The following is an 11,191-nucleotide window of genomic DNA, read 5'->3' on the forward strand; positions in this document are numbered from 1 at the left end:
ATATTGATTGCCAGGGGCTTGTGGGATCCTGCGGGTGCCAAGATTTTACTGGGTGGAGATTATAATATTATTTTTAGGGCCTATATTATTACATTATTATAATGTTATGAGGAATGGTGGCTCAAAGCACTTCTTTCTGTTTCAGGTTTTCACAAAGATTTCATACGAGTATTACGTACGGCACTTGCAACAAAGGTGGGTCATAAAAGTGATGACGACTGGAGGTGTTACAAGAGAGTAACAATGATTACAATTTACATGTAGGCCGACATGTACAAAGAGAAGGCGAAGAATGAAAAAAGCAGACCACACCAGAGCGCCCACCAGCCACCAACTCTGTTTCTGCCGTTGATGTTTTAGTTTAGAGGACAGGTAATAATACAAAACTGCTGAGTTGGTGAACCAGGTTCCATTCGCCAAGGGAATTTTTATCTAGGTATTAAATTTTAGATAAATAGATAAATAAATATATAGATAAATAAATGAAATAAATATAATGAAATGAAATAAAATAAAAGACAGAAAGAAAAAAGAAAGGAACAAAGAGAGACAGAGAGAAGGAAAGGATAACTGATTCTGCTTTCCAGTGCATTACATTGGAAGCTTACAATTACAGGAATTTATTACACAATGCACTCATGTCATTAGTCCTTTTTCCAATGTAAGTTGAATGTGATTGTGTGTGTGTTTGTGTGTATGTGTGAGTGTGTAAGTGTGAGCATGTGTGTGTGGGTGTGTGTATGTGTGTGTGTGTGTGTGTGTGTGTGTGCATGTGTAGGCCTATGTGTGTTTTTGTTTTTTTGTTTTTGTAAAGTGTTTTACGGCGCTCGCAACTGCATAAGGTCATATGAGCGCGCGGGACACACCTAATATTTTCAGTTGGTAGGAAATTTTGAATTTTGCCCGGGTGGCGGCCGAAGTCTACTCTTATCGATTTTAGACCGCCAAGGGATCTTTAACGTGCGCAACTTGCACACGGGCCCTCCGAGATTTTTGGCCCTTGTCCGAGAAGGCCAGGTGTAGATCTTTCCTACCAGAAGATCAGGGGTGTGGCTGAAAGACAGCAGTAAGAAGAAGCGAAGGAGTAGCAGTAGAAAGGCTGCAGAAAGTATCAGGAGTCCAGAGGAAGGGGCAAAGGAGATGAGGGGGTGGGGGCAGAAAGAGGAGACAAAAACAGACGACAGAACATTGCTAGAGAGCAGGAAAAGAGGTGAAAGGAGACAAATTTAGAGAAGAAAATTTTTCGGTCGCTACCCGGATTCGAACCCGGGACCTTTTGAATGAGAGGCCAACACCTTAACCTCTAGGCCACGAGGGCCCCCTGGCCTATGTGTGAGTGTGAGAGAGAGAGAGAGAGACAAAGAGAAAGAGACAAATGGGAGAAAGAGACAGAAACAGAGAGAGAGAGAGAGAGAGAGAGAGAGAGAGAGAGAGAGAGAGAAAGAGAGAGAGAAAGAGAGAAAGAGAAAGAGAGAGAGAAAGAGAGAGAGAGACAGAGGGAGGGACAGAGGGAGGGAGGGAGTGAGTGAGGGGAGTATACACTCAGAAACAAAACCACCCATACAGAATCTAAGTCAGAAAACGGTTCGAGTATTGACATCTTTTATTAATCAACCAATATTATAATGAACCATCACAGAGCTTATGAATATGTATGAGGAAACAAAAAGGTGCTCAACTACAGCTCTGAACTCCACCATCCCACGCCTCCCTCTCACCCTGACCACACAGCCAACAACAACCTGTCTAAGACAACATGACAAGGCGACTATTGGCTTCTATATCAACTGTCACCCGCTCTCAGGATCAAATTTAGTTCATGAAAATGATACAGATTCGTATATTATTGAACGTTTTTTTAAGGAAACTGCCAAGAAATTTCTCCACACTTATGATGGTCAGAGTCCTAAGATTAAAAAGCAAAAGGTTGGTATTATGCTGAAAACTAGTAAGGCCACGGGCAATGATAACAGACTAATTGGTGGAAAATTTTTGACAAATCCCATTTAAGAGGCAGGCTGTTTCGACCGTGACTGTTGTAAAATATAGGAGGGTCAACCTAGGCGGCTGAATGGGACAAAACATCCCAACAGAAATATGGAGATAATCTAGGAAACAGAAATATGGAGATAATCTAGGAAACAGAAATTTCTCTGTAAGGGAATCAAAACCCCTCCTTTTGATTGAGGCCAGAGCCTAATTATTGTTGAAAACCAAAGATAAGAAAGTACATTTTTAATTTGAATCTAAAATCTACAAATAGCGCCTTTTTCAAACCCGCATCTTTTTCATAATACATGTAAAAAATTGTTTAAAACAAGAGTGAGAAAAAATATCTCTTCAAATTTCTAAAGTGCTTTCACTGATCTGATCACCACATTATAGGTACGAATACATTTTAAAAAAATGAAATGTCAGCAGTGTCTCAAATAACCATCACTGCAAATCTTTGGGCAAACAACATGAACCTTTGTCTTGTGAGTAGCAAAATCTAATCTAAATGACAAGTGTTTAATTAAGTCATATGGTACAAGTAATGCACATGTACTTTTGTAGAGTAAAACATCATAATAGATCTCATCCCCTCAAATTTAAATGCGAAAAGTATTCATTGATTAAGACAAAAGGACAGGAAAAATTTAACAATATGTCTTGAAAAACATGATAGGATAAAAAGTTGGAGAAAATTATTTTAAAATTTCAATAATATTTCAATGAAAAATTATACAAAGAAGTCCTAATTCTATATCAATCACCTATGTGAGTTAACTGTCTCAGGTGAGGTCTAGGCGAAACTTACTGGCTGAAGTGACATTGACAGATCTTTACAGAACCTTAATTCTTCCAGATGTAAAAAAAAAGCCTAACAGGTAATCTGCCCTGGCTCCTCTCTCCAGCGTGGGCGCTCATTTCGTAACACTGTACCTCTTTATACATAGAAGGCTATCCAGTATGGTACTGACTTTTTTTTAAAAAGAAGGTGCTTTGCGCCCCCATCAACACAATTTAGATAATTTAGGAGGCAGAATTTGACCCTGTCTATCAGGGCCAACCCAGGCTGTGAGGAATACATACAACCTCCGAATCAGACACCAGGAAGTTGAGGAAGGAACTGTTCAAATTGCTGTTGTATTTGTAAAGCACCCAGAGTGTTCTTTAATCACGGTTGAATGCTAGATTTATATATAAATGTCATATATATATTATTATTATAACTTTTATCAAGTTCGTTAGCGATCCAGTAGCATCTGAGCGTTAGCTCTTCTGCATGATGCCATTCGGTGAAAGTTCAAGAATGCCCCATTGAGGGTAAAGCCACAACATCCCTCAGATACTTCCCACACAACACTACGCAGTTCTCTCACACACACAACACTACGCAGTTCTCTCACACACACAACACTACGCAGTTCTCTCACACACACAACACTACGCAGTTCTCTCACACACACAACACTACGCAGTTCTCTCACACACACAACACTGCTATGGCCACGAGGGCACAACGGGAATACACAAACCTTTCTCTACTCTTGATGAGACTAGCAGAATATAACATGTCTGCGGAAAGCTGTTCAACTGTTCTAAGCCCATAAACAAATATTTTTCAGGAAAGAGTAAAAAAAAACCCAAACTAGTTTCAATCTTTTAACAATTGCATCTACATTATCCCAATTGAAAGAGCTGCAGAGCTGGCCTACCATAGAAACCTGTCACTGCCCTCAACGCTTAACGGCAACAGAGGATGAAAAAGTAAAAGTAAAAGTAAACTACCTTCACTGTAAATCTTTTCAAGCTTTTTTCCAACATTCGGAATTCGAATTTCCATAAAATATTTCTTAAGCATGCAACAGACACCACAGGTTAAGAAACTGCAGTAAATAATAAGAAAAAATCAGAATGTTGGGCTTAGCACATCTGAACAGCAGAGGGATGTATAGAGGGAGGGGGTACAATCTGTCCTACGGTAAATCTCCCTGGTGACCACATGACTACATGCACAAGAAAGAAACAAACAATGGTCATCAAATATAGAGGCTCAACTTTGCATGGTGGATTCATAGTCTAATGACAAAGGTATAAAATCTATCAAACATAATTCTGTAACTTTGGTAATTAGTCATTGGCATTGGTATTGGTAGTCTTAACACGTACACTCTATATTCCTCCACTCTCTCACTCACTCACAAGGATAAGTAAGAGCAGAGCTCAAGCTACATACTTGCTATCCATTCAGCCTTCCCCTCATCATCTCAACTGTCCTCTGTCAGACAACAGAACAAACAAATAAACATTTTATTGCCATCCGTCTTTCACCCTCGCCGTCCAAACATCCCACACAACACCACTCGTAAACATAAAGGATCCACATGTTGTACACAATATGGCAACAAGACCCGGAAACTGCATAAAAGATCGTGGATGGCTTGTGTATAATAAAGTGTTACACATATACAAGACTTCCCGTTCAAGAACGGGGCCTTCTCTCATTATGCGTATTAACAAATCTTACCTCCAACATGCGACAGATTTGGGGGTTAATGCCCGAGATGGAAATAAAAATGAAGCCGGTGATTCTTCTACTGTGAAAATGTTCACTTAAGCTATACCTCATACAGTGATGCTTAGAAGCTTTTCACACAACAAACAATATATTGGGAGATGGTCAAAAGTGCACAACAAATGGAAAAAAAAAGTGGGACTAATAAAAGACAAGAAAATTGCACAAAGCTCATTTTGATCATTAATTTCTGCTGCTATGGCTCTCAAATGGGGTGAATGTAAAAAAAAAGCTCTAGACTTCCATTGGTATTACCAAGTTGCAAAAAGATCAACTTAAACTTATTCAACTTCTTCCACATAAGCAACTTACCTATGTGACTGAGAACTATTCGTATAAGAATGAGACTTACCAATACCGCCCATCACATCTTCCAACACTTTGCAATAATGACACGGGCAGCAATAGGACATATTGAAGCAACGGTTCTCATCCTTACATCATCCTTCCCCTTTCCAACAGTGGCAATAGCACACGTCCACCTACAGTATTACACTGATCGCTTGATTTACTTGGGACCGGCCTCGGTAGTTTGAGGCGCCCGTAGTTCGAGGGATATCTTACAAAGATAAAGAACAAAAAAAAATGGGACCCCAGGAACAGTTCGGCGGATGTGCGTGTCTTTTGTGTTCGACCTATCCCTGCTACACTGTAGTAATAATAATAGTAACGGTAAATGTTTTACACCCACCCCTATCGACTAATTTAGATAATTTAGGAGGCAGGCTACTCAACCCTGCCAGTCAAGGTCAACCCGGGCACACAGGTAAACAACATCCCAGCAGACACACTGAGATAATCAATAAAAACTCTCCCCACTAGAGAATTGAACGCTTGTCTTCTGTCTGCAACTGCGAACCACGTAACAGATAGACCACAGAAGCTGGCCTTTCCTACGGTGACAAACAAACAAGCACATATATCCACCTACTCACAATAAAAGAGGAACAAAATATTCTCTGTCCTGCTCGCAGTTTCTTAAAATGTGACTGATTCTATAAACCAGAGTGTGTGCAAATAAGGATATAATTTTAAAAAACAGCTTTCACATAGCAACAAACCTGAATGAGAAAGGGAAATAAAAGAAGTGAGACAAACTGTACTAATAAAAAAGATGGTTTGGTTTCAAAGAAATAGAACATTGAGGTGTTTCTACACTCTTTGATGAGTAGCAGAAATGAAAGAGAAATGCACACATCTATTACAGGGAAAAAAACATCAGCAAGTAAAAGTAAAGCTGGGTTTCCCTGATGCATAACAAACTCATCTCTGGCCGCATACATCACAAGTATTCTTTTTCCTCTCTAGACTTCCTTTATTTTCTGTCTATCCAAACTGGAACATGCTGTGCACATTTGGGTTTTCACCCCCCCCACATCATTTCCTTTTTTAAAAACAGGACCCTAAGGTGTTCCTAACGCTCTCAAACTCCTACTTCTACTACCATCGATGCAAAAAACAACAACTCATGAATGTCTTATACGAGGTGCCCATTGGGGGATTGGGTCAGGTCGTGTCGCAAAGTGGCTATCATAGCACAAGCCGATCGCACCCGCCTCATCGCTTAAAAAAACAAACTTTTTGTTTTCAAGTGACGAGTTGGGTGATCGCCCCCGACCCGACCCAACTTGATCCCACCCACAGTGGGCACCCCGTATTATCAACCCCTCCACTGACACAAACAAGAGTATATAAAAAGTTGGGAAGCTTTGACCCTGCCTGTCACGGCCAAACCCCCGACCTGCTTGAGGATTATCCCAGCAAAAAGACACAGACATTCCGTAGTGCAAATCTTCCCCACATAGGAATTAAACTTCTACACACTGTGCGAAATGAAGAACCTAACGTAACTACTACACCATAAATTCTCAAAGGTGAGAGAGAGAGAGAGAGAGAGAGAGAGAGAGAGAGAGAGAGAGAGAGAGAGATGTCAAAAAGACACCACAGACTGTGACCATGTTCAGACATTTGAGCCACTTGCTCACTGCGACTGGCAGTTCTGTCAACAACACAAAGACATCACAGAGTCTTGACCCCCAACAGAGATCACAAAGGGTCAGGGCGGGCGACCCCATCACCCCCTGCCTGTACCTCTCACATGATATGGTCAAACAATCAAACTGCTACCACAATTCTAAGCATTACAAAATAATATACAAGGTACAAATCACACGGTCCCTGACCAAACAAGATCTCCCCACCTATATGGGATTGCCTCAATAAAGACATATCCTCATCACATCTAAAAATATAGGACATAAAGAATGGAACAAGAAACAATCTAATGTGTAGCATCCAGACAAAATGAGGCACAAGTCGCATTTCGACGATATAACACTGTGGTTATCAAAGAAAAAGATCAATGCAGGCTCTACTAGTGGATGAAAACAGTTTTAATCAGTCCAGCTGCTTTCGTTCCAAATTTATAATCAATTGAGGTTGGGGATTTAGAAGCTCATAGTTTTGGAAAAAAAAATAAAGGTTTTGCCCGATATCTTGAAACAACTGAGAGGAACATATGACTCATTCTGTTGTGATGCTACATAAATATTCTGGAAATATACAAAAAAGTTATCCTCCTGATCGATTAAGCTGGTTTGCGTTTCACTGAGACTGCACAAATTTTGGCAAACTGTATTCTAATAAAGGTAAGCATCAACATTTTTTGCTTTGACGAATGCTAAAACAATTATAAAATATTCACAACCAAAATTTTATCAAATTTTAGTTCACTACGTAAAAACGGAGCAGCTTCGCATAATTCAGATGAACAATGTTTTCAAAATAGTACTGAAGACTTTTGATCTATGTACTGACATTGCGTCATTATAATGGTGGTGGTGCTGTGTCTGTCTACATGGTCTACATTTCTGTCCGGTGACGACGATGCATGCAGCTAATGAAAGTAGAACTACAAGCACCTAGACATGAAGAGCTGGTGCCTCTGTAAATACATTATTTACGGTTCAGCTACAAGTAAGTTCGCAGTATGACTAGAAACCTCCAATACTGTTGTCTTCCTTCAAACCAAAATCATACATGACTTGGCAATATCTTCATAGGCCAGCCTGTTCAGTCCAGTCTGCCATCCCATGCCCCATAACCACAAACAGTTTGACATCTCGCGACATCAGTGCTTTCTTGTCTTATCTCCATTTTTTTTAAACACTCAATATGTGACCTCTTCTTGAGCTCACTCTTTGTTATGAACTGTTTTCACTGGTATTAAAAATGGAGATATGACAAGAAAGCACTGAGGTCGCGATCTGTTATGCCCTTAAATATTGTTATCCGGATGCTACCTCCCCTACCAATTGCCAAACATCCATTCAAATTTTGAAATAAATATAACGTGAAGCATCTTTCCAAAAGAAACAAAAATTCCTAACCCATCGTAGTGAGGAGCAAACCCGAGACTGCCAGTCAGTCAGTCAGTCAGACGCTACAACAACTACTCTAGAACATTCCCTGGACCACGAGACGACAGGGAGAACACAACACAGCAAGGGAAGGCCAACAGTCCAGTTTGGACCAGAACGGAACAGGCCCTAGACTATATTTCTGCTTCTACAGTCATATCAGTGGCTGTCATTGCATTCGTCAACACTTTCTTAATAATAAATACATGTGCAAAGTATTTCATTTAGAAATATGTACAAGACCAGGATGAGAAAAACACAAGAGCATTTTCCACCTTAAGTAGCTACTAAGTTAAAAAAATGTTTTTACAAAGAAATTAAAATCAGCTCATACAATAATTGTTCTTGGAGCAGCCATCTCATGATCAAGGTAATTTGTGACACCAGTGCAAATTGCATCAATTGGAAAAACTAGAAAATGGGCTCAACAGTTTTCCCTTTATCAATGAATGAGTATTGCAAGGGATAAAAATAGAACAAAGACAAATTTACCGAGAGATAAATCATATATGAAACTGCAAGTGGATGGTAGTGTGAATGTGAGTGGGTGTGTATGGGCGTGAGCATGCATGTATGTCTGTGTGTGTATGTGTGAGTGAGTGTGCATGCGTGCACGAGTGTAAGAGTGTGTATATGAGTGTACATGTGTGTGTGTGTGTGTGTGTGTGAGTGCGTGTGTGTGTGAGCATGTATGTGTGTGTACATGTGTTTGTGTAAACGAGTGTGTGTATGTGTTATGAAAAAAAAAGAGAGCTATACAAAAGTCACAAGTCTGTGCTATAGGAATTGCGATTGACCCGGCCTTTCCCACTGTATCGTTTCTCCCTCTTACTGCTGGAAGCATTGAGCTCCTCCGGCATGGAATGAGTGCTTGTGGAACTAGACGGAGCGGCCGCCGTGTGCGGAACTGACGAGTTGGCATGAGGTGGCTCAGAGGCCAGGGAGGAGGAAGAGTGGATAGCTTGTGAGGACGAGTTAGGGAATGATGATGAGGAGGAAGAGGGAGGTGTAGACATGGAGGACAAAGATGGAGGGGCTCTGGGTTTCGCATCTTTGCCTACGGGTCCCTCGGACTGGGCGCGGGGGGAGGAGAAATCTGGGCCGTCCCCGTGGGGTTTCCCGTTCACCGAGGACGTGTTGAGGTTGGGGGAGGAGAAGGAGGACTGACCCGGGGCGGAGGGGGACGAGGTAATTCTACTGGAAGCCTGAGAGCCGGGCGCCTGCCCGGACACTTTGGAGATACCATGCTTTTTGGAAAAAATTAAAGAGGACGATGCTATCTTAGTCGTAGCGGTTGTTTTATCTGAACTACCCCCATCCGAGCTTTCGCAGTATTCAGCCTCCCCGCTGTCGTTCCCATTCTCTTCAAAATCGCCACCATTCTGGTTTCGGAGGCCGCGTGTCCTGACTGGCTGCATTTCTAACATATCCACGATAATCTTACTACTCCCGCTGACGCTGGACCCCCCACTCCCCCGGCGGCTGCTGCCAAAACCTCCTGCCTTAACCACAGCCACGTCCACCGAGTCCATCGGGTCTCCTCTCGGCGAGTCGCCGTCGTGCCGTGGGGTCAGACTGTCCCGGTTCTTGTTCCGGTCCCCGCCCAGCTTGCCGCCGATGTTCATGAGCTTGGCCTTGAGGGCTTTGGTCACAGACTGCTCCGTCTCCAACTCGTCGACCGTTGCCAGTTTGTGGACGTCGTCGCCCTCGACAAACTCGATGTCGTCTACGAGTACACAGACAAACAGAGACATGTTGAGCTTTATGTCGTCTATAAGTAGCCTACTAAGACAAACAGAGCCATGTTGAGGTGTTTTTTTTCTACAAACACAGAGACAAACAGAAAGTAATTCTGAACTATACACAAAGACAAATAAAGCGATGGTGAACTCGACGTAATTTACGAATACACAGATAAACAGAGACATGTTGAACTTTATGTTATTTACAAACAGAGAAACAAACATAGACATGTTGAACTTTTACATCATCTATAAATACAGAGCAACGTTGAACCTTATGTCATCAACACAAACTGAAAAAAATAGAGCTATGTTGAACTTTATGTCATTTATAAATACAAAGACAAACACAATGATGTTGAGCTCTAGGTTACTAAGACGAAGATCGATGTTAAACTTTACATTATTTACATATACAGACACAAGCAGAGTGAAGTGAAGCAAAACCAAGTGATGTTTTTTGTTTGTTTGAGTAAAGTATATTGACACAATAACAGTCATCAAGAGCTGGGGAAAAGAATGACAAACAGACAACAGAAGGAAAGTAGTAAAACAGAAGAAGTTAGATCTACCACTAGTACTAGTGGTGCCCTACAACCACCCACAATTGATGTTGTCTCTACTTGTTTGTTACTCTCTTGAAACATCTCTAATCTTCTGGCGCTCATGTGACCTTATGCAGTTGCGAGCGCCGTAAAACCCCTACTTAAACTTTTTTTAAATACATAGATTTGCAGAAAATATTACATCCTTTTACAAATCAAGATCCACTGACCTGGAAGTTTTTTGGCTTTGAAGGATGCGTTGGTGATGGAAGTTCCACGAGGATGAGCTATCTTGGTGCTTTTGGCTATTGAATCATCTCTCTCTAACTTGAAGTTCCCACGCCGATGGGAGTTTAGCAATGCATTGGTCATCTGTGGGGTAACAAGAAAAGAAAAATATTTTTAAAATAAAAAAAAATATAACTACATTGATAAATATGTGAATCAAATTTACTTTGAGTGAAGAATCCTCTATACAATTATGCTAAGCACTATGCAGGCATAGATAAAATATAAAATTTTCAGGATTTTAGGAAAAAATAACGACACAACTTTTAAACAAGGGGCTTTAAAAAAATACATGAAAAAAACTTGGGAACATTAAATATTTTTAACATTGATTGAATTTCCAGTTAAGTGGCACCTTGAATTAGCCATAATCAGTCTTTCTTGATGATGACAAAATGATGGTGGTGATTGTAATAAAATGGCACGAAGATGATTTGTCCTTAATGAAGCTTCCATAGAGAAACTTCAAATTTATCACAATTAATTTTGAAAAGTACACTCTTTGTCTCAAAGACCTCAACAATAAAACTGTTCCAGATATCCTTTTTTTTAACAATTCAAGAAGATGACCATAATGATGTTTATCATGAAATTATGAAAATGATGATGATTTTTATCGCAAGATTATGAAGACAG

General features: G+C 40.6%; 1 protein-coding gene across 1 annotated transcript in view; it reads right to left on the reverse strand.

Annotated features, from left to right (window-relative positions):
* Positions 1-8,660: 8,660 nt before the first annotated feature.
* The window catches only part of LOC101855812 (uncharacterized protein DDB_G0271670), a 5,790-nt gene continuing 3,259 nt past the window's right edge, over positions 8,661-11,191 (reverse strand). The window contains exons 5-6 of the mRNA XM_005104748.3: positions 10,498-10,639; positions 8,661-9,706 (exon numbers count right to left, since the gene is read on the reverse strand). Coding sequence (XP_005104805.1) covers positions 8,745-9,706; positions 10,498-10,639 — 1,104 coding nt within the window. The 3' untranslated portion in view covers positions 8,661-8,744. The remainder of the gene's footprint in view (positions 9,707-10,497; positions 10,640-11,191) is intronic.

This window comes from Aplysia californica, unplaced genomic scaffold (genome assembly GCF_000002075.1).
Source record: "Aplysia californica isolate F4 #8 unplaced genomic scaffold, AplCal3.0 scaffold00434, whole genome shotgun sequence".
Lineage (NCBI taxonomy): Eukaryota > Metazoa > Mollusca > Gastropoda > Aplysiida > Aplysiidae > Aplysia > Aplysia californica.